The 24,280-nt window shown below is 47.3% G+C and overlaps 3 protein-coding genes across 4 annotated transcripts in view; all 3 read right to left on the reverse strand.

The window, feature by feature from the left end:
* The window catches only part of LOC126558632 (14-3-3 protein epsilon), a 321,858-nt gene that overhangs the window by 12,413 nt on the left and 285,165 nt on the right, over positions 1-24,280 (reverse strand). The window lies entirely within an intron of this gene.
* On the reverse strand, positions 64-3,969 carry LOC126559948 (uncharacterized). The gene is made up of 4 exons (XM_050216109.1): positions 3,877-3,969; positions 752-3,782; positions 569-682; positions 64-314 (listed from the first exon to the last, which is right to left on the reverse strand). Exons 1-4 carry the CDS (start codon positions 3,952-3,954, stop codon positions 64-66), a joined length of 3,474 nt encoding a protein of 1,157 aa, XP_050072066.1. The 5' UTR covers positions 3,955-3,969.
* On the reverse strand, positions 6,382-23,991 carry LOC126559950 (protein purity of essence). The gene is made up of 8 exons (XM_050216110.1): positions 23,831-23,991; positions 23,589-23,686; positions 22,925-23,361; positions 19,983-22,532; positions 19,409-19,917; positions 15,521-19,341; positions 6,628-15,426; positions 6,382-6,548 (listed from the first exon to the last, which is right to left on the reverse strand). The coding sequence occupies exons 1-8, from the start codon at positions 23,950-23,952 to the stop codon at positions 6,382-6,384; spliced, it is 16,503 nt and encodes a 5,500-aa protein (XP_050072067.1). The 5' UTR covers positions 23,953-23,991.

Consider the following 24,280-nt stretch of genomic DNA (forward strand, 5'->3'; position numbering starts at 1 on the left):
TAAATAAAAATTGATTCAACACACATCACAATGACTTCAACCATTTCTCCTTGTGGGGGTCCTTCAGTCATTTGGTAAATGCGAAAATTCCTGCTCATTGTCGCTGTCGTCTTCGTACTGATGTGCGTTGCGCCGGGAGCGTAACATTCGGATTATATCAACAGCGGTAAGCGGTTCGTCTACGTCGATCAACAGATTTGGGCTACGATCGTTCGACTGCACCTCGGAGGCTATTTCGCAGTCCATACGATGCGCTTCCACGAACGCTTTATCGTCTGTTGATGGAACTTCAGTTTTGTGCTTCTCGTTGTCTTCTAAAACAAGAATAGATTCACATCTAAATACTACTTTTCTTTATAAACCTTTAAAAAGAACTAACTTTCAATCTGATGGAGCGGTTTCATTCTAACTACTGTGATGAGATGATCACCAGACTGTCCACAATTCTTTTGAGTTGCTGGCGAACCGACTGTTGCTTCTTCGCGAGATTGAACATCTGATAAAGATTGGATTCAAATATGTCTTAAAAACGTTTCTTAACGAAACACAATCCACTCGCAACACTCACCGACAGTGTTATGCGCCAGCAAGCCTCCCTCGAATGTATTCCTATCGCATGGGACCAACGTGCTATCGATCGGTGGTATTGCTGCTAAATATCGTTGGTTTTGCTTTTCGTTACCTAAAAACATACAACCATGTGCTGTAATAGAATCGGCAAAGTCTCAGATATTATAACAGTTCGTCCTACCTTCATCAGAGTCGGTGTTTCGAATCGAATCTTCGGTAGGTTGATAGTTACTATCGACCATCACAGTATCTTTGTTAGTCGTTGTTACGGGACTACAGGTCACATCCTCTTTGCAAAGCACATGTTTTATTTTCTGCATTTCGTGTGCTAGTGTCACTTCGCTAAGTTTAAATGGCGCTTCATTAGTTTGAGTGACTATTTCGCTAAACGTGCACAGGATTTTGCCGGATTCGTTAAGCTGTTTGGGACACTGTGGCTCATCAATCGCCCTCATTTTAACATCTGCTTGTTCTTCCAAAAAATTACTAGTACTATCAAATACTTGCTGTGTATAACGTTTAACACTTGGAAGCGCTTCTTCGGGAGAGGTAATGTTAGCCACAGCGTTCACCAGGCGCTGTTGCACGAAAGATATTTCCTCTGGCACTTGGATAATAGTAAATGGGATCGTATTTGGTAGCATACTGGTATCCGTGCCGAGAAGGGTACTTCCCGGTGAGGGATCCATGGAAGGATTTGGTTGTTCCGCTTCAGATTGCTTTACATTATTCGCAGGTATTATGGGAAGGATCGACTCGATTGGTGTAGAATTAGATTGCAATAGATTGCTACCTGTTTCTGGCGCTGCAACACCAGCTGCCGATGTTACTAGCGGTTTGGATAAATACTGTTGACATTTGAACTCCGTTTCCTGCCTCGGAACATTGGCTGTGCAATTATAGTCCGGCACGGCCGGAAGATCCTTTGGATCGATGATGGTTATGCTTGCAACGATGTTGTTTCTGTTATCATTAACAATTGGCAGGGACGTGCCTTTAGGCAACGAAGTGCAGTACGATAAGTTCGATAGTTTATCCGTCCCCACCGGTATGATGAGGTTTTCCATCGATTTGAGCTGCAGATCAGTGTTGGTATTTTGGCTACATTTTCCACTGTCCGTTATCGGATTGTCGTTCCGTTCATGGCACGATTGTTCTCCACTGTCGAGCGTTATATCGTCGATGTTTAGCATCATAAGAAGCATGGTCCAGTGGAATATCTTACGGAAGCGCTCAACAAACACTCCTAGCGCCTGATCGTACGTGGCCGAGTCAAAACTCTGGCGAACTTTTTTCGCCTTTTGTTCGGGTAACGTTTGCTTCAAATGTTCGCTGCAAGCGTTCAGGCATACACCCCGCAAACCCAGCACGGTGTTGTAGCTGGGAGGAATGCGGCAAAAGAGCATCGCATCCCCCGAGAGTGTCATCTTGGGACGCATCATCGATACAAGATTGGGCCAATCGAGAGGACATTGCCGTATTGCCTTAAATAGTGCTTCATGGTTCGGTACGCCACCCGGGGCGATGGATAGCTCTTGAACGGACGAAAGCTCTTGAAAACCTTCCAAAAGATAGAGCATGATTTTTGCCCCCATAAACACGTGATTGTGTTTGGCGTCGACGTCCATCTTGTAACCGAACTTGTAACGAAAACTGAACTTCATCTGTTCGTGCAATCCGCACTCGATCCCCGACGATCTGCCGAACTCGAACGGTTCACCCGAAGGTTTCTGTGCCATCCTTGGGGTGCTTTTGATTTCTACAATCGTTTTAATCCAATTCTTGTCCGTCACATTGGAGGAAAGCCTTTTCTTCTCCCTTCTCGGAACATTCTCGAGCGTCGCGTTCGGATGGCGCTCGAGGAACTTTTCGATGGTGTAGTACCGTGTGCGGCAACTGAGCCGCGAATGGTTGCCAAGATATTTGGAGCAGTCGGCCCACGAAATCTTTTGCGCACCTTCCTCGGTCAGATGTTCGGCGATGTAGCTCATCAGACGCTTGTCCTCTTCCAGGCTCCAGCCTACGTGCGTGTTGACGAAGCGCAATGTGTTCATGTATCGAGCCCGTATCTGTTTCGTCGTCCTGCCCGGCAGCAGATCGTCCGGGAAGTATCGGAAATCATCACCATACTGCTGCACGTACGCAGTAATGACACAGTCTTCTTCGGCGGTAAATTTGGCACCTCGGAGCGGACGCAAAAGCGTGTATTTGTAGCGTTGGTATACTTGCACCTTGTTTCGAAACGGTATACGTTCCACTATTTTGTTCCATATGATATTGCTTCCAATTCGGTTTTCGTTAACTAGGCGTAGCAACAGTTCATCCTCTTCCGGCGTCCAGGGATTCCTTTTAATCTGGGATATCTCAGAAAAGTTCGTCTGATAGTGCACGAAACACTGATACTCGGAGCGATTTTCCACGCTGAGCGCTATCAATTTCCAGTTGCAGCGCTTGTGTGCTTCTACTGCCGCAACCAGCTTCGATTCTTCGTCCGATGTCCATAGGCATCGTTTCAGGCCGGGCATTAGAAAGTTGTTCCACATGCTCTCGCAAGTGAATGCTGAATGGCGTCCGGCCATGATGGCGGCCGATATTTTTAGCCAGTCCACAGTAAACTTTTGGCCTCCAAACTTACCATCATAAGCAAGCGCTCTGTGCCAAATTTCTGCCAATGGTAGAGATTTTAATTCGATCCTTTCCTTTATTATTCGCCTCGCATTTTCCGACCTGATGCACATTTTATCACGCAGTTGGTTTTCCCGGCGTACGAATTCGTATGCCTGGGACGCTATGCTTTCCCGTAGCATCTGCTTGTCCTTGCGCGTCCAAAACGTTTCAATCGATTCAAACAAATCAAGGGGAAAAAATTCCTTCTTGACGTTCTTTCGGTACAGATAGTCCTCATTGTGCGGACCAGGATAAAGTTCGTGATCCTTGAAGAACGGTTGCCCACAGATGTAACCCGGATGGCGTGGTCGCGTAGGTCGCGACCTGGGCGTTAAATTCAATCGAATATCATCCAGACTTTTGTCAACCTCATGCAACCTATGTTGGCAGCGTGAAAGCAACCCTTCTAACTGTTGCCGCAGGACGAGTAACTTCGCTTTGTACTGATGGTTAAGACCAATGGCATTTTTGGTCGTAATGTCCACATGCTTGCGTATAATATCTTCCACCTCGAGGGTGTGATTGTACTGTACCGATTGTCCCTCCTATGAACGATTAACGAAACAAAGAAAGCAACACATGCTGGAATTTACTGCCTTGATTTAAGTAGCATTATTAGTGATTCCCAAACGCGCTTACCTCATGAGTAACGTAGTCACTTTCGGCTTCCGATTCCGTGTAGTATGAAGATTCGCAATCTGAGCTTAAACTAGACATAGCTTTACACAGATAGCTCACAATGCGTAGATGAGATACGTCTATCGATGATCACAATGCACCTAAATTAACATATAATATTTTATTATAGAAGTATTAACACGCGTACATCGCGGGACAACGAGAACTGTTGCGAATAGTAGTGTTTCACGATCCGTTGTTGTTTACCAGAAACATCTGTCATTGTATGTAAACAACAACCTGACAGCTTACATTTGTCAGCTTCCGAGAAAACGTACACAAACGCACAAAAGTGCTAGCGCTAGCATCGTGCAAAGCAAGTCTTCGTGCAAAGCAAGTTTTAGTCTCTTCCAGCGTGTACTATTTTGCAATGGCGCAATTGGATAATCCAATACATATTACACACTATATTAATCCGCACTGCTTCTACTACAAGCCTGAAGCTGCGTATATAGAGGAACATGATCAAGCCAAGTTTGCAGCCATATTTAACGAGTACTGTGAAACCGAGTACAGAATGCTGTACGACACCGTACGCCATCCGGACCTGGGTAAATTACCAAAACTGGGCGATCTGGTAGCGATGCGTAGCAACCAGCTAGAAAGATGGATACGCTGCAAGGTGGAAGATATTTCGGTAGATCTGGACCAAACCGTATTGTACTATCTGTGGGCTATTGATGAAGGTTTTCCGATTAAATCAAGACACAAGTTCATTAAGCCTCTGCCGAAACCCTTCGTGGATGAACCTGCGCACGCGATACGAGGGGCGATCATAAATATTCTGCCTGGTGATACAGTAGGTACCGCAGTAGTTGCCATACAAAATACGCCACCACATGCACAGAGAGTTACTCTAATTGTTTTTTTCCCGCAGCGATACGATTACGTGGAAAATGAGCATGTAATAGAACCCAGCACGACATGGTGCTCAGGAATAGTGGGCATATTAGAATTGATGCTAGGACATGCAGCTAGCGTTTCGTTTGTGCCAAAAACGATGCAAGTAATTCAAGGTGAAACCATCAACTTTGGCGAGCTGTACATTACCACACAAACCAATATTACACTCAACGTAGCCGAACAACTTCGCGAAGGCTGCCCGAACCAGATAATAGTAGCACAAGGCGCTACGTTCTTTCGAGGTACTCGTCGTGCTGGTTGCTTTCAATCAGGCCAACGCAAATCGTATTTCTTAATCTAATTCCGGGTTTTCATTTCAGAAATCGATAAACTACCAGCACTTAACAATAAAAGATACCTCAACAATGAAGGATTCGACAATCATTTTGTGAACAATTACATTACACACGTTTCCCAGAAAAGTTACATCCCGACCGACTGCGCCGAATCTGCGGTAGAGTCAGATACTAAGGTGAAACTGAAGGTACACGAGTGGTTGAGACAAACGAAGCAAGCACGCGTTGCCATACTAGCACAAGAAAAGGCGGATGAAAATCGTAAGAATGAACCACAAATGATCAATATTGGAGAACCAACATCATAATACATTCTGAAGTATCTTGAATATGAAAAGGAAGAGACGACAGCTTCGACGGACAACCATTCTATGCAGTAGTGTAACGAAGCCGTTAATATGGATGATGGTGGCCTGCAGGGAAAACCATTGATACTAATTACAAACTTAGACCGGCATAAGACAAGGATGCTGCTAAAGAAGCCTGCTGTATGTAGTGGTCTTGAGTAAGACCAGTAGTTAATAATCATATTTTGGACTATTTTTTGGTACCATTTTTTTTAAAATGAAAAATTGATGGCGTCATAGTAATAAATTATTTTCTTAACTTTTTCTTCTTTAATTACACTTGCTGGTATATTGGGTGCATTGAATGGGAAGTGGGAACGGTAGGTGTGGCGTGGTATACGTATTCTTTACCTATAATATCAGCGCTTGACGAATTGGCTGATCACGCGTACCGTATTTAACGGGACAGTTCCGTTTTTTAAACCAAAAGTTGACGTTTCGTCGCATCTGCGATAGCCCTCTTTTTGTCCCGTATTTTGATGTCTTGGCAAAAAAATACACCTTCATCATCGAAGTAAAGTTGTATTCGTGCAAAAACTGAAGAAAAAAAAGTAAAATAAATTCTTGTCTTTCTTAAAAAAAACCCATGGTCAGTTTTTCCATCAACTTCGTCAGCCTATTGATACATAATTTTAACAAAAGGATGAGCTTGGAAGAATGTGTCAACTCCAATCACAGTTTGATTGCAACTATATTGATACGTTTATTTCATATAACACCATTGAATGACAAAATATCTTATATATTTTATAAGGATTAATATTGTTTTAAATTTCCAAGATAAATACGAAACCACCCGTTCCATCGCTCATATACTCGGAGGTTATAAGAAAGTAGTAGTGCATGTGCCACTTACAACAAGAATTTCGCATAGCATGATTTGAATTCGTTTAACGCGTGCCAAGTAAGCAGCGGGCTTCTTATTCTGTAGTGCTGCTAGATCCGGCAGTCGCTCCAGAACCTGTTCCACCACTTGGACCAGCTGCTGCTGAACTCGCTCCCGACGCTTGTGATCCGCCCGGCGCAGGTAACGCTTTTAGCAGCTCGTCCATCCAAACATCTGGAATCTCGATGTCTCCAAGCAGACCTGTTCGATTGGCAGATGGAAAAATATTAGCAAACTACACGTTTTACTACAGCAAACAATAAAATGCGCTAGCTCTTACCTGCCACATCGCAAAATTCGCCAAATGAAGCGCAAGGCAAATATTCTTCGGTAAAAGTTTGCAACGTGGTGTCAGCCGTTTTGAGCAACGACTCGTCATTGCGCCGGATGTAGTTGAACAGCGAGATCGGCCAGTCCTCATCCTTCGGTGTACCAACGGTGCGGAAAAAGTTACGATAGATCAAATCTATCAATCCCCAAAACATTAGGTACGGCTTGTAAATGGTGTAATTCTTTGGATGTTTATCAACCGGAGCCAGGAACTTGCAGACCGAGTTCGGGCTGACGTGGCGAACCTGGGCAATCGCAATCAGTCGCTGTAAATGTACCAGCTTGTGGCGTGACCATAGTTCGGGCGTATGCAAAGCCAAGGACATGGTGAGCAGATACAGCGGACCTTCCGCCTCGTACGCACACTCCAGCCAGCGTTCTGAAGGTTTGTGGGCAATGAAGCCACTGAGTATCATCTCTTCACGCGAATACGAACGGGACGAGAGTAGCGTGTACAGTCCGTAGAACAGCAGGTACGCTACCAGATGCATGTTAGACTGGGGACCGCCGCCTCCGGCATCTTCGTGGAAGCTTTTCTCCTGTGCAAAGCGCCACAACAGCAGCTTTAGATCGTGCATCGAGCTGGCGAACGTGATTTCGCACCGTTGTGTGCATTCTTGCATGTAATTGTTGTGTCGCGCCATCGACGACGAGAACGAAGATTCGCTTACATCCGGGCCCCACAAGGGAAGTAACCCGTTGCAGCGTGTGTTTGCATTCTGCAGTGAGGCACTCTCCCATTCATCGCGCGACCGGGCCAATCGGATAGCGTTCATGTGACAGTCAACGTGCACCACGTTGAAGTGCGTCACCGTCGTGTAGCCGATTGTTTTCTTCTGCTTCATCTCGTACTCCTCCACGTTGGCGCGCTTGGTGAAGGTGTAGATGCCGAGCACCTTGTTCGGTTGGCAGGCGTACCCTTCGCGACAGATAAAGCACGCCAGACCCGTCTCTTCGCGCAGCTTCTCGATCTGCGACAGGATGGAACCTTTCGCCGTTACCTGGCCCTTTTCGTTTGTGCGCATGCCTAGCGCATCCAGCTGCTTTTCGCGGGTCGCCATTGCCAGCCGCTTTTTCTCGGCGCGCGTGAAATCTCGCACCTCCTGCACACGTTTGGCCGTGGTCGGTTCGGTGCACAGTGCTTCCAGGAGATTTTCTGCTAGCGATCCTACGTGCTCGTCACTCGATACCTGCTCCAGTCGGTGAATGATCGGTATGATGTCCTGAGCGACTGCCAGTTGCGTCGCTTCGTGCTTTGTCGCCAGGCCGGTGAGGAAGCGAAGAATGTATTTGAGTGAAGCACGGGATATGAATTCCTTCAGCTCGTCCGAGTCCGTGCGTAGCAGTGTCGGTTTCACACATGGAGCATGGGATTTTATGTAGTTGAGCGCTTTCTCAACGATTTCTAAGCTCATGATGTAATCCTTGAGCGTTCCGCCGATGGAATTGTGCTCGATGCCGGTGGTCAGCACGCAGAACAGTTCCATTTTGAATTCCTCCTCAGCGCTGCGTTCCGCATCGAATCGATCGAAATCAAGCACGGAACGGAAGTGTTCGCATAAAAGCGCCATTTTAATGTCGTTTCCGTAAACCAGAGCTGCCAGTACACGGATTAGATGGCGCAATACTGAAGGATTGCAACGAACGTTGGAGCAGTTAGTGCACGAAAGCAGCGCTTGGACGTACTCCGGCCCTCCGAACGTGAGCGAAAACTGCAAAAAGGTGTCAAGAGTGTCGGAAGCCGCTTTGGAAAGAATCGTTTCCATGATCTCCAAAAGCTGCTCTGTTACTGCAGACTGCTGCGTGTCGCTCTCGCTGCTCTGCAGACACAACTGCAACACCTTCAGCAGCGTGTTGATGGCACCCAGCTCCGGCTGGCACAGTACCTCCTGGCAGCGCAAAACCTTCACGCTCAGCAGGAACAACTTTAGCAACACCTGTAGCAGGGTGCGCGATTTGGACACGTTCTGCAAGCTGCCAATGCGCTCCAGCATCACCTTCAGTCCTCCACAGTCGGCCAACACGTTCGCCATACGGTACAGCTGTTCGTTGTCTACCTCTTCCTGGCTCTTTGCATTCAGTGTTTCGATAAACTCTTCAGTCGCATCGCCCAACAAACCTCGCATCCGATACACAATCCTCATGCTGTCGCGCTCTCCGCCTTCCTGTAGCCATATCTTCTTATACACCTCTTTGACCGGCAGATCGAGACTGATAATTTTGTTGTGTACCAACAATTCCATACCATTATCGTCATCCAACAGCGCGACCAGCTCGCAGTCGATACAGATTTTGTTTTTAACATCGCGCATCAGCGGACCGAGCCCGGCTTCATGCGAAGGGTACGGATTGCCCAACATTCGACCCTGTAAGTAGTCTTCCTGCTGCGGATCTTTCTCTAGCGTGAGGAAAAACTCGCCGACATCGTTCTCCTCCGGATGGATGATGGAGCACAATCGCTCAAACATGAAGACCGGCGTTTTTACGTCCGTCGTCGGCGTTCGGCGCACCGTGTCGATGCAAACGGCCATAAATGCAGCCGTTTCTTCTTCCGTGCCTGTCGTCATTTCTTCCAGCATTTCGAGCAGCTTCTCTTGCGCATCATCGATTAGACGCGTTCGTTGTACAATCAGCTTGCGAAGATCGAGATAACCTTGCAGAACTGGTCCCAGCAATTTCCCCTTGTACGCTTTACGTATTTGTGGATTTTCCAGAAACAGTGCCATCAGCTCCACCAGCTGCCGCAATGCGTAGCCTTGAGCCAGGTCCGTTGAAAGGGTCGTTTCTTCAAGACAGTGGATCTTTTCAATCTCTACCGTCACCAGCTGCACGAGCAGCGTTAGAACGCCCTTCAACGCAAGATATTGTCGCCAGGGCGTTTCATCCGCTAGCATACGATACAGAGCCAAAAATTCGGCACTAGCTTCGCCACTTTCGCCGACATAACGCAGAAAGTTGGTGAGCAGATCGAGAAGCTCCCGTTTGCGTTCGTTTGTGCGACTAAGTGATGTTATCAGAGCACAGGCCAATTGCCGTCCGAGTCGCGAATTGGTGTTGAAGAGAATGGGTTGCAACCAGGCTGCCTGTAGCTCGACTGGAATCGATGCGACACCCTTGGCTAGCGCCCTTTGCCGCCAGCGTTTTGCGTACTTTTCCAATAGATACGCATTACGCACGGTAGCACGTCTGTGTTCTAGGGCTGTACGGAAACCCGCTCCGATTGGTGGCGTAGATGATGTTACTGCCGTGGTCGCAGCAATCGATGTTCCTTCGCTCATTGTACGCCGGTTGGTAACTCCTGCAGCAGGAGGCATACGGGCTTTCCAAGCAGCGAACGAATGGTTTGCGTCGCCGGCGATCCACTTCTCATAGCTGACGCTAATCCCTTCGATAGGTTGTACTGTGCACAGATCTTGCAGAGTGCTTCCAGTTTGCTCTTTACCGTGGAGTTTACCAGCGGTCGAGATTGTCGTTGCGAGTATCGGCGGTGGACAGATGAGCGATTGCACAATACGCAAACAAGGATGAATGACAGCGGTGGCTGGACCGCGAGCATCACGCGAAGCCTGCAGGAACAGTTCGATGACGGTTCGCAACTTCGTTTCCCAACAACTATCGTCCTGACTGGTCATCGCCTCCAGCAAAGCCATTTCGTGCCGAACAGCCGAATCCAACGTTGCTAGTGGAACCGTGCCCGACAACGCCATCTTGACGCGGTCTTGCAGGAGTTGACAGAGCGCACTGGTGGCATCCGGCAGATCGCGCGTCAACAAACATAGCAAATGGCGTACTTCGTCCTGCAGTTGGTGAGTACCGCGACGCAAATTATTCACTGCAAGCTCCTGCACTAATCCTTGGCTGCACAGTCCAACTCTACACGCCATGTTGGACGCCATGGCGCGCAACAACGTCAGACACTGTTCGGTGGATGCAAGAGCACAACCGTAGCATTTGTTCAGTGCAACCGTTCCTACTCGGGATGATGTTCCTGTGCCGGAGGCGAAGCTTGCCGACATGGTACCTGCCGAAGGTAGGGGTCCATCCATTTGACTACGATCGTATGCTACCAACTCCTTGCGACATGCTTGCACTTTTTGAATTATTTTGCTTAGGTCTTCAAACGTAGTTTTTGATTCGACGCAATACTTCTGGGCCAGCAGCTGTATTACCTTATTGACCTGGGACGCCCCGCCAGCTCCACCAATCACCGAGACTCCAACGATCGTTTCATCTAGCGTACGATCGAGCTTGTGCTCTGACACCTTTTGAACCAGCAGCTCCAAAATCTGCTTATTATTCTGTAGCGACTTGTACGAGCGGTCCGCCTTTTCCAGCGAGGTGTGAATCGTTTGCACAGTTTTCGTCCTATCTTCGGCCGATTCGATTGGATCCACTGCACAACACGCCCGACCGTAAATGCTGTAGTCGAACTTGGCATACTTGCAGAATCCACACGAATGGCACAGGAACGGATCCTTCTCATCGTAGTTGATGGCGCGACATTTGTGGCACTGGAACACATTCTCACCACAATTACCACATACACCCGGGTTCGCTGGGACCACTGCACTGCACCGAGGACACTGTAAGCTTTCGCTCGATCCGCTGACGGTTTCGTAAAAGTCGGCATACTCGATCATTAAATTGCATGCCGTTATCGGGAGCGAAAAGTCGATCTTTACATCCGTCTGACCGGACTGCAGCGTCACTTTGCGAGCCTTGTGCCACATTAGCGGGCGATTCTTAAGCTCCACCACTGCCTGCACCGTGCGATTGTTGTAGTAGATGTTAATAGTACGCACCATCTTGGCACGCTTAAGATCAGCGATGCGTAGCACTATCTTAGAGATTGTGTGGCTTTGCACGAGCTTCACGATCGTAGTGGTGGTGGTAAATTTCGAATCCACCTTAATGGTGGACAGTTTGATGTTGGAAAATGGAAGTTCCGGATTGTTGCAGACGAGGCACGGTTCCGATTCCAGATAGAACCCTTCAAGTTCCAACACCTGTCCCAGTGCTGTGTAGATGGGAGCGTTCGGGTGCTTGGAGAGTAGCTCATTCTGCTGCCTTAGCACTGAAACGGCCTGTGCTGTGTAGTCCGGCAGCTTGTCAATCAGCGAACGTGTATTTAGCGTTAGAAAGCCGAGCAAGTCCACAAACTGCGCGGTACGCTTACCGTACGCTGGTAACAATGGCCACAACCCCCACAGACATTGGAGCAGCGTTTCTTTGTGCGTGTCGCTACTGTTTTCGTAAAACGCGTACACCAGACTGTGAGCTTGCCAACGAATCGATGTTGAGTTCGTTTCGAGCAGGAAGCTGCGTATGAATTTGCTCATGCTAGCAGTACTGATCTGGACGAAGATTTGAGCCACTAGGGCTACACATTGGGCTGCATCAAACTTCGATTCTGACTGTGATGTCATAGTGTCCGATTCTTCCGATTTGTCGCGATCTTTCCGATCTTTCACGATGACCGACACCTTCATTTGTGGATCTACCGTCACACCGGATGATGATGATGTGGAGGAGGACGATGGTTTTGCTTGCTGGCCTTGGGAAGCAGTGTTGTTGCATATAGCTGATTGAAGGAGTTGCAGTATAATCGTTGAAACACCTTCCTCTAGCTGGTAGGTGCTAATGTTCAACAATGACGACAGTATGTCCGAATTACGCACGCAGAATTTTTGCCAGTTCCCGGTGCGAATGGATGCAATCTCTTGGCACGCACGGAAATGTTCCGTCAGTTCAACCAGCGCATCATAACTGAGAATCGTCGAGTGAGCTCCACTTGCCAGCGACGAAGCGGACGCAGCTTGCGAACAACTTGCCTCGCAGCATTTTTTTACCGCCTTCATGTGGGTGTCGAGTGAGTGAAGATCACGCAGCTGACGGTACTTTTCCTTGCTGCCACATATGTACAGCAACAGTTTGCGCACCTGGCGACGTAAAACGGGCGACTGCATGTACATCATGTACTCGCACAGTGTAGTCGTCATGTACTCGCACAGTGAGTGGTTCCATTCCTGTGAGGACGGATGTCCGGAAGATAGTTTCAGTATTTGATACGGCAATCGAACTGCCATCTCGGTAAGCACCTGCGAATACAACTCAAACACATCGCTAGATCCTTTAGGGAAAGGACGGGCAAAGAACGGTTGCATATCGGGTATTATTCCGTACAGTGTTGGTTTCAACAGAACGTTCGATGGAGCACCACCTGGTGCTGTTATTACCGGTCCGGTGTTATTTGACGCCGCACTCGACGATCCGACACTGGATGTGGGAGCATTCATTGAAGCATTGGCATTGGCCGCGTTGGTACCCGTTGCCGGAGAAGCCAGCTCGTCCATTGACGATGCGCTGGAGTTTTTCCAATGTGGCAAAAAGGATTCCATTATCATTAGACAATACGGAATAGCATTATTTTTCATTAGCGCATTCGCAGTATTTTGGGCCAAAAAGGTTGCATTGTCCATTGCCGTTTGGTTGGCAGCTGATTTTTCGCCGCTTGAGGTTGCAGCCGATGAAGCCGTGTTGGCAGAAGAGGATGAAGATGACTTCGATTTGACTTTGCCCATCAACACACCAATCAGCCGCAATATGACAAGTTGCACTTCCGTTTTTGCTGTTCTGTTTGCCATCTGGTAAATCTTTGTGGATGAAATTTCAAGTCGATCGATCAATGCTTGCAGCAATCGGGCCAAAACTTGCTGATCTGGTTCTTGGGTACCGTCTAAATCAGAGGTAAGCATCAGGATCACCTGCATGAAAGGTATACACTGGGAACCGTTTACCGTGTCCAGAGCAGAAAAGTTATCCACCAGATGGTTCAGTATCGAGTATCGCAACACGTGCAGTTTGTTTGCACTTTCCCCATTTACATCTGACGAATCGGCTTCCACAGCAGAAGGGTGTGTTGTTGCTGCTGTCGTGGTTCCTGGCGGCTGTGAAGCCATTTGATCGACTACGGAGGTGCGCGGTGGCGAAGGATTCGGCTGCTCTTCGTACGTTGAACTACGACCGGAAGTTCCACCGATGCTTTCAACACCACTACATCCACTCTCGGATCCACCACTACCACTGCCAGCGTGTTCTCCGGCCGGTGACGTCCTCAGCGTCGACCCTTCGGTGGCTACGTTGGAAATTTCATCATCATCTGAGCCGCCACCCGAAGCGTTTGATTCGACGTTAAATGAAGACCCGCCAGCAATGGCTGCCGCCAGGCTTTGGGCAGCCGGGTTCCTATTTCTACCCTGATAATTTGCGATACTCTGCTGTAAAAGTTGTAGATCGGCTTCGTTATCTTGGAGACTGAGTGCGATTGCTATCTCCATAATGGTATCATCGTCCGCATCCGGTGTCTCTAGCAAGTGGGGAAAACCAACGCCCAGCAGTGCCTCTAGTGATGCAAGCGCCTGATTTCCAGCACTTGGTTCCAGTCCGAGGGATTCTATTGCGTCCACCTCCTGCATTCCAGCGGCAGCAGCCGCAGCTGCAGCTACTACAACGAAATCTTCATTGCCCGCCGATACACTCCCGGAGGAAGTTGAAGGACCAGCGGCCCCTGATGATGTCGAACCTACTGAAACAGCTGATGAAGTTGATTGCACCGCACCGGTCGAAGTCGTTGTAGTGCCAGATGTGGAGGGTGTAGGAGTGGAACAGACAGGAGGACTTTCGATCAACACCACCTTACGACGTTTGACCTTCGGTCGCAACAAACGAATCATTGCTAGCTTAGCGCTGTGACTTATGATTGGTGCCGGGTCGAGCAGCAAACGGACGAATAGTTTGGCCATTCGCTCCACCTGGTCGCTGTCGGCCAAAGCAAAGGCGTAAACAATTTCCACCAGAGAGTAAATCACTGCTTCCACGTGGCAAAGCCCTCGCTTAACGATAGCGATTGGTTCTTCATAGGCTGGTGTTATGCGGTACAGTTCTTTCATGAGGATCATCATCAGTGACAAAATGTCCATCTGCTGTTCGGCACAGATCTTTGCCATCGCATGCGGCCGCTGAATAGCGATACTGCGCATCATCAAGACAGCCCGATAAAAAGCTTCCGGATCGATGTCACCACTCTCGGTCGATTCATACATTTTCTTCAGCTGCCGATGGATATCGGTGAGTATTTCCTTATCTTTGTATGAATGGTAAGCCGTTTTGCTAGCGTGACATGTCATTAGCACATTCCGTGCATCCTGTTGAACTACATTTACGGTAGGGAAAAGGATCAGATTTGTGGCTACATCGATAGCAGTTTGACGATAGTTATCATCACAATTTGGACCGCCCAGCAACGATATGCCACTGTCCAGCACGTGCAGCATACTCGAAAGCATGCGATCTAACGAAGTCATATACATGGATCCTGCATCATTTTCATCATTGGAACCTCCATCATTACCAGCATTTCCGTTTGCTAATGCCGTCTGCCCATTGCTTCCGGGAGCACCGCCGTTCGCTGTTGGTCCCCCAGTCGCATCTTCTGTTTCTTCCGGCCAACCGAACACATCCTTAGTTTTTCCGTATATTTTGATGCTGTCCAGTATCGTTATTTGTTCGGCATCTAAAGAAGCTCCAAAGTGAATGCTCAGTTTCTTGTCACTCTGTAGGCTTTCTTCTCTGGTTAAAGGAATATCAAACCACCGGGCTCTCGTAGCTACGGTAGTTACCGATCGTCCCAAGATGGTAACACGCTGCGGTGCTTTAGTGACGTCCTGAGATCCGATTTGTATACGTACACCTGCGCCAAAAACGATTTAGAGACATCAAAAATACAGTATAAAGGTATGAAGTAGGAATATTTAAAATTAATTTGTTTTTATTATTTTACTTACCGGTAATAACCATATTTGGATCATTATTGGACACTTCCAGCGTAAAGCCGTTGGCTTTCGTTGATGTCACATACAATCCGGTAGAGTTGAGGCGATGCTTCAAGTGTTGTGTATTGTAAATTTGCAGTAAATCGTTTCCACCATATTCTACCTCATTCATTAACGTACAGTGTTCAAAGAAATCGATCGGAAAACTAGGCGTAGACCCTGTTCCTCCTTTTCCAGTGGTCGCCGAAGCGGCAGATTGGGCCGATTGTTTTCCCATTTTTTTCGATTTCCGTGCCGATTTGCCATACATGCTTCCGCCAGTTCCATACCAACCGAACGTTTGCTGATGTCCAACAGGTTGCACTTCTGGGGATAACCAGTAACCTGTGTTCTCTGGATGGGCAGCATAAATTCTCAAACTGCCGTCTTCGCAAAGCAAAATTAGTGTTGTTTTCTCCACACCCGAAACGCTGTGTCGTATAGCGACCATATCCATTATTTTCGCTTTTGCATTCTGTGCCTTTATCTCCTGCGCCATGTATCCGTCCGGTCTGATCATGAAGATGACGGGATTGTTGAGACTCTGCATCATTGCGCAGACCAAACCAGGATGGCCGGGGATTTCTGTCCACTGGCAAAGCGGTTGTGTCGTCGACTTCGACAGCAACTTGGAACTAGGATTACAAACCAGGTTGATGACACACTTTACACCATCATTAACGTTAGTTAACGGCGCCATAAAATTGCGCCCGGCGGCATAGCTGAAGAATAGTAGCTGCAGGACGTGAGAGTAATAGATCGAAACGCCTCCTGCCAATATCTGCCCGTTGTCGTCGGTTATCAGAGGATGATCAAGCTCTAGAGTGCTTGTCACGTAAAAGGGACCATGCTTTGCCAAGCTCTCGTCGCTAAGCGGTTGCGTGTAGATGTATCCCAATGAGGACATTATGAGCATGTAGTATGTGCCCTCCTGCTCGTAAACAAACGTACAATCACGTATCTTGCCGCTTGGCACTAGGAAATAGTACTGTGGACTATAGCTATCCTCAGCCAGATCGTAGATTTTCACAAAATCGGCCGTAACTAGCGCCAGTTTGGTCTGCGAAGATGGCAGCCAGATGGCACGCTTAATGAAGTTGCCCGTATCCAGCTGCGGCGTCAGCACGATATGTTCGTTTGCGGTACCCGTGCTGTTGAATGTAAGTATGTGACATTCTTTCAGGCCGCACACGGCTAGATAATCTTCGTTTGCTGGATTCGATGCGAGCGACAGTACGGTACATGGGACCGGCGCCGATGCAAGTTTTGTAAGAGTTAGTTTACGTTTGGCCGCGTCTGCTTGCTTTAGAAGCGCCGATAGCTGCAGGATTGTTACTTTTCCTTTCTCGTGTGAGATAGCTAATTGCTGCCGTTTACCATGTGGGGACGCGAGACAGCACAGTGCAACGCGACGCACCAGATACGTTGACAGCAGCTGTTTGATCGTTTGACCCTGTTCCCCAGAATAATTCATCCGAACATTTTCGAACGCACCTTCTTGAGAGCCGAGCGTAGCGATCATGATGTCATCGCTCAAGACATACGACTTCTCCGGACGATGCAGACGCTCGAGCGCATTCTTAGCGCGCCAATAACATCCTACAGGAGAATATTCTGCACAATGTTCTTTGATCGTAGGCATTAGCGAGTTGAAGAACACGAGAATGCAACGAATGACCGTTTTCCATTGGCCAGGGTTGTTCAAGGCTTCGCGTGATGTTTCTATTATTTTTGCCAATTGTTGCTCCTTCTCGGAAACTTGTCCTTGAGCGGCACGGCTCGTAGTGGCACCTTCGTGCGAAGGACTAGCCGGGTGTCGTCGCCTCATCAAGCTGCTAGCAAGCAGCACACTGTCAGTATCATTGGAACGCGGTAAAATTGAAGCGGATGACGAACCTAAGATTGAATCCTCCGCATGTCCAGAGTTGCTGCGACGACTTAGTGCCTGGCATGAACCATCCTCCTTAGCACCACAATCGCAGAAGAAGTTACCATATTTCGCATAACTGATGTCATGATTTTTATGGCAAACTCTCGCACACACAGAGCATACGCCAACACCATCAACCATTTTACACGAATGACAGTAGTACCAGTGCTGGTTCATGAAGTCCTTTTGTGTAATGGAGAAGGTACACAACTTATTGCCGAGACTGTCCTCGTCCGAATCGTCGATCGTACTGTCGTCCTCTTCACCGCCAAGCTCCTCCAAAATGTCATCCGCATCAAGTAGCGATTCTTCGTCCCAAGATGGATTCATCACTCTGCTACCTTTGGCACCAAGCCCGATAAGCAAATCGCTCATGTACATCAGAATGGCGGTAACGTTATCGAGCTGGATAGCTGCTCTCCATTCGCTAGATCCGCCCTTTCCAGCGTCCAGTACTTGCGCTCGACAAACATCCAGCCAATCGATAGCAGCTGCAAAGAGTAATGCATGGCCACGACCTTTACCAGCATCGGCCAGGGTGATCATTACTTGCAGAAGATCGGAAAAATCAATCGCTTCCTGAGTTGGTGAGAGCAGGTTGTGACCAATTTGTATTAATGCCTGAAATAGGGCTTCCGATACAGAGGAGGAAATACGATTCTCAGCAACAATGTATTTCACGAGTGACTGAAGCAGCTTGCCGTTACGGTCCAATGTTCCTCTTTTTATGCATTCGTATTCAATGTCTATAACGTCCTGTTGCTCGCCCTCGGTTGTGATTGGCGCATTTGCAGCTGTGGTATTGTTTTCAGACAAACCGGTTCCTTCTACTCCGCCTGCTGCGGTTGCTGATCCGACCAGTTGGTCAGTGATGCTTGGGATTGCCGATACTGTTGCCATGTTCGTCGGAGTTGGTACATTGCTCGAGTTGTTGGACGCGTTTGGCGTTAGAGTGATTCCTCCTGGTCCAAGCAAAATATGACTCAGCCAACTCTTCAAACGTGCACTGTCAGTTACGGCTAGCTCCGCAATGCAAGCACACAGTTCTTCCTCGTCGAACGGTGCGTCGAGCTTTTCGGCTGCCTGGAACAGTTTCTCGAAGAACTGGAGCACTCGTGTGGAGTATGCCTGGGAAATGTTGGTGCCTGTGAAGGAGAGCAAAATTTGCACCAGATTTCCCGATTTAGACTCGTAGAAAAAGTCACGCATTGCGCGTAATCCGTTCGATTTCTCCAACATCGATTCCCAGTACTTGAGAATACTGCAGAGGACTGATTCATCGATATTTGTTGCACAGCCTGTAGCACAGAGGTCGGTGTACTCGATGAGAAATTGATAGCTGTGTTTGATGATGTTCGAGAACGCAGCTAGCTGATAAGCTTCGCAGTTGCTATCTCCACCCAGCAGCGACTCCAAGCATTTGTTGATCGGCCCGTGTAAATATTCTGCCCGCAAATCGAACACCATCGGGATCAGTATTTCCTTCAAACGCTCGTCTAACTTGATGTCGTCGTAGTTCGGGAGCATGTAGTATATTAGATTGACAGCCGATTTGAGAGCGTTCTTTAGGGATAGCAGAATGGAGTACGACAGATGTTTAGATATCTCCGTCAGGTGTGCTTCGATCACCGTCAGAGTGTGCAACTCCACCGGAAACGATCCACTGATGAAGTTTTCTTCGGTCAGCGTGCTCAAGCTCTTGCGCCACTCGACAGCTATAACGTCCTTATCGTGACCTGTGATACAACCGACAAGCTGCTGCGCTAGGTCTGAACAAAATGAGTTCTTTGTGCCCGCAATAGCAATTAACGGCTCAATCAAACACGACGGTATTTGACCACTCAAATTCTGAAACATAGTTTTGCTGAAACGAGGAAAAAAATCTTTGTAATGTACCAGCCATGAGAGGTAGTAGTGCTATCGATTCTTACTAGGTTGATTCACGAACTATTTCCAGTACGTCCAGCAAAGCATGCATTATGTTTTTGGTCAAATCTGCACGAGAGACCTCTGCCGAAATAATGCACGGCGAACCATCGGGCAGGGTTGTGTTGGTAGAGGCGCCTGACGCACCAATACTTCCAGCTCCTCCCGGTACGATTGTAGAACTTACTCCGGCAGTATTGCTGTCGCTGGTCAACACAGTCGACGGTGCAGTGCTTGTTGCGGAGACACTAGTTGTCGTAGATGATGTGGCCGTATTACTACCGGTTTTGGCTGCTTTCACATTAACACCCTCCTTTTCAGCCCAACAGACGGCAAACAGGTGTGACATTAGACTATCCAGCAGAATAATTCTCGACAGTCTTGGTTGATCCGGCAAAAAACTCTTCGCAAACGATTCCAGTCCCAAAAGCGTCATTTTCAAGCTGTACTTTACATCTGACACGTGCTCGGTAAGCCGCACCCACATAGCTTCCGCGGACTGCGTATACATACCCTGGCGTAGATAAAAAAAAGCTATTAGAACATCGAATGCAATACAATGATAGCAAGCAAACTTACCTGTTTGACGAGACTGTTCACAATCAGATAATGCGAATGAGTTATTGGATGCAAGCATCGGATGGACCACAGCAATGAGTGCAAATTTGGATTCTTTTCCTGCATCAGTGCTTCCACGTGCTGAGTGGACGGTGGCAAACCGAGCAACAACTTCCAGCTAAGACTGAAGCAATAATGCACAGCACACAGTGTCTGGAAGGGGATGCGTGCAAGACACATGTCCGTTATGCCCAGAATATCAATCAATGCATCAATTAGCCACGGATATTTCAGTTTGTCTGGGGTGCAAAGAATAAAGTTCCAAGCCAATCCGTCGAGCTTGAACTCTTGCTGCACCTTCGATTCGACGGTAGTTAGGGAGTAGAACTTGGGTTTTACGCCGCCGACACTAAACTCGTTCGCTAGCTTACGATGCTTGTCCTCTATGTCCTTGCGGCAGAAAGACATCATTTTCGTCTTGTAGTTCACCAAATCGGCCAATTTTTGTTCACTATCGAGCGTAAAGACGCTGAAAAGATTCCAACGCACCTGTTCAAGCAAAACGTTCGGAGGGTTGTATAGATGTTTCATGAGATATTCCAAGAACAAAAGCAATCGGGATAGCAGCATGATCTGATGATCTCTCAGTGGCTTATCGGGAGTAACACTGCGACATACTTCCGAGCAGCGTATGACACCACCAGCTGTTAGCAGCAGTATCGATTTCTTTTGCATCAGATTGAGAGAATGAAACAGAAACAGGAGCAGTTGTGCATGTTCCACGTTTAAATCCTCTATCTCGGATTCGTTTGGTATTGTTTGGGTGGAGCAAATGCCTTCCACAATCGTGTTCACAAGACGATGCCACACGGAAAGACACGCTGCCTCTTTCTCCTGCGATGGTTTAAGCAGGAGAATTTGCACTAGTACAGCAAGTGTACGTGAATAAACCTGCAGTGGCCAAACGTTTGCATCCTGTGTCCAGGGTGATACTCCCAAATGCAAAAGCAGGGCTGACTGCAGCGATTCATTCAACAGCGAGTTTGATATCAGATTGTGTAGATATCGTCCGACGGCTCCGGAGAATTTCACCATAGAATTTTGCCACTGCATACATCCAGGTATATCCGTTTCTCCGCGAGCCGAATCTCGGTCGAGATCGCGCAGGATGTTAGCCAACAGTACCATTTGCTGTTCGCTTAGACCTGTCTTCACGTAACGGTTCAAGTAAAGGTGACTTCCACCAAGCGAAACGTCGAAGAAGTTAAATATCAGTGATGCCAGATTAAGATACTCGTGGGGCTCATCTTTCGCTGGCACCAAATTCGTTCCGTGACGACCTTTATCATCCTTATTCTCCTGCTCCTGTGAATCTGTCATTTCTTCATTCATGTCGGGAGAAAGTGTTTCTTTAAACCAAAGCCCAAGATAGCTGTCACTGTCCTCCTCCTCCGGTTCGCTTTCCTCCGAACAGGAAAACGTATCGTTGAAGTATGTGGTCGAATCGCTGTAGCTCATCGGTTCACCGTCGTTGGTGTTTTTGGTGTTAATACGACGAAGCGTGCATGCCTTACGGTACGAAACGGTGGCAAGGAATGTGAACAGCTGTTGCAATGTGGCACTGTTTAGTACACGTACCACGCGTTGAATCGATGTGTACTGTCCAAGGATATCGAATCCGGCCGATTCGATGCTGCTGTACTCTTCCTCGTCGGTACGAGAGTCTATCTTTAGATCATCGATCAACTCTGTCATGAGCGTGATACTGTGGCGAGCAATGGCCGCATTCAGTACGCCAAATCCTTGCTGGACTTTGAACAAATTCACGCGTAACGCTGGTGATGCTTGGGCCGATGCCATTTGCGGTACGTCAAGAGTTTTGAGAGGGCTGCGTCCCTTCAAACTTTCTTCCGATGTTTTCGCCGATATGGGCACCATCTGCTGCAGTCCGCTGGTGTTTCCCGATGCACCCATCGTACCTTGAATTCCGGATATCAGTAACCACGCACCCATACACATATGATTTTGATAAATGTGAGTGCGAGTTGACGTTTTGAGCAGATTTCCAATTTTGGTAAATATTTCCAACCCCTTGTCCACGATGGTTCGCGCGAAATCTTCCTCTTCGTCGTTTTCCTTTTGCGCTTGCGAACCTGCGGTTTGGCCCTGTGATTGCTGTAATTGGCCGGAGGAAGCAGTTTTCTGTGATCCAGCAGATGCCATCGTAATAACGCTCACTGCGGTCGATGTAAGCACACAACAGTACAGTGCTGACATGGCACACTGCGAAAGCAGAGTGATTTTCTTCGGAGTTAGCGGTTCCAGGAGAGGAAGTGATATCGCCAGTTGCAAATTTGTTATATCGGACTCTATTAAATTGAAAATATTTTTTATCGCATTCGCTTCAGTTGTCGTAACCGGTAGATACAGTGGACGACCAAGCATGGTGCATTCTTCGTACTTGAAACGGTATTTGGTGAGCGTCCCCAAAGCCGTCGTACACCATTTAAGAAGTGACTCTCCCGCATTGATGGCGTTCATGCATTGTAGATTCTGCTTGACGAACAAATCCTGAAAAATGTAACATTAGAAGATATGTAACATAAAAATTTCATTTTCAGTAAAACATACATTTAGAAGGTAACCGAGAATGCCCGGGATAAGGCAAAGAATAAGGAGGAAATGCCTTATCAGTATGATTATAAAAATTTATTCAACACAAGCGGTGTTGACAATACGGCATTGGACCGTCATTATTAATTTTAAATTAAAAAAAAAAAAACATTTAGAAGGTTAGAGTATGTAACTTAATTGATTCCTTAAAGTTAGTATTGTACCAGCTTATGCTGTGATTCTGCTAGGTGTGGAACTGCATTCGCTCCTGTCGAGTGAAACCCAATTTCGCTATGGTAACACCTCCCAAGCCCTACTATGATGTGAAAAATGATTACAGTTTTACTTACCGTACAATCGATTTGTTCTTCACTGAGTGCGGCAAAAGTGACGGCCCAGCTACACAACGGAGTTGTGAGCTGCTGTAAAATTACCGTCGACAAATCCGACCGTGAACGCTTCATCTCCGTTTTGGGACTTTCTTTGTCACCTGTGCCAGCGGTTGAGGCACCACCGCTGCTCGAACTCGCGGCGCTAACTGACGCTGGTTTGTTTCCGGGAATCTCTGGATACTTTAAGTACTTCATTCCAGACACGGATATGATCGACGAGGCGGAACTGGTCGTATTGGGTTGGTTTTCGTTCGACCTTTTCCCCTCGCAAAGGATCTTTAGGGCCATCAACAGAATGCTCGGTTTGCATGGTGAAGTTGTATCCAAATGTAGAATTATGTAACGTATCAATATTGAAGCAGCTTCCGTAAACTGTTGAAGTTGCGTTTGCGACACTGGAGGGTATAGATAAAACGTATATATATATGTATTTATCAGTTTGCATCGAAAAAATGTTCCCCACGATGAGTAACGTTGCCAGTGCAAAGTTGCACTCGAAAGCAACAACAAAAACGTAGCGAAGAAAACAACAACCACGTAGAGTTGGAGAAAAAATCGATACAGTATGGCCGTCAAAGAGTGCTCTGCGATATGGGCATGAATGTTGCCTTTTCATACGTACATGAAGTGACCTGATTAGTGATGTTCTCGGCAGCCAGCACGACAAAATTGTCGAAAAACTGCTTGTACGCTGCATCGTGCTCGAGGATTTCATTTTCACTGGAAAGGAAAATCATAATAAATAAAATTAAAAGATAATGGCGTAGTAAGTGACGCATTCGAAGGGTAAAACTTGATGACAAATTTTCATCTGGAAATTGCACCGATTCTACACAGCAGAAAAAAATGAAAACATGTACTTACTTTTGGATGATGGTTTTTATCAAGTTTAGCACATCGGTTTTGCTGATATTTTCACTTGATGATGAAAGAAAAGGCTTTAAAATCGCAGCCCACTCAACACCTCCGGAGTGAGCAGCAGCCATTTTGCAACTTTTCCTTGCTGTGAAAATTTGGACTGAAAACCAAATGTGACAGCAGGCTGCATAGCGATCGATTAGCTCGTAGTTAAACGTACAGTTTACCAGGTACATACAGGTGAACTGCGATTATCGTATATTGCGATATTTGCTCATGGAAACTGAGAGCCGCTTTCATAAATGCATGTCGAAAATAATTTCGAAACTGGCTCACAATGCCAGTCCAATTTAATTGTAGAAAGAGAAGTAAAAACAAAACACGTAACCACAGTCGAATACGGCACAACGAGCTTCTGTCACCATTGCATGGCCGTGTTGCCAAACAGTGGTAAAC

The sequence above is a fragment of the Anopheles maculipalpis genome, chromosome 2RL (assembly GCF_943734695.1).
Source record: "Anopheles maculipalpis chromosome 2RL, idAnoMacuDA_375_x, whole genome shotgun sequence".
NCBI classification, from domain to species: domain Eukaryota; kingdom Metazoa; phylum Arthropoda; class Insecta; order Diptera; family Culicidae; genus Anopheles; species Anopheles maculipalpis.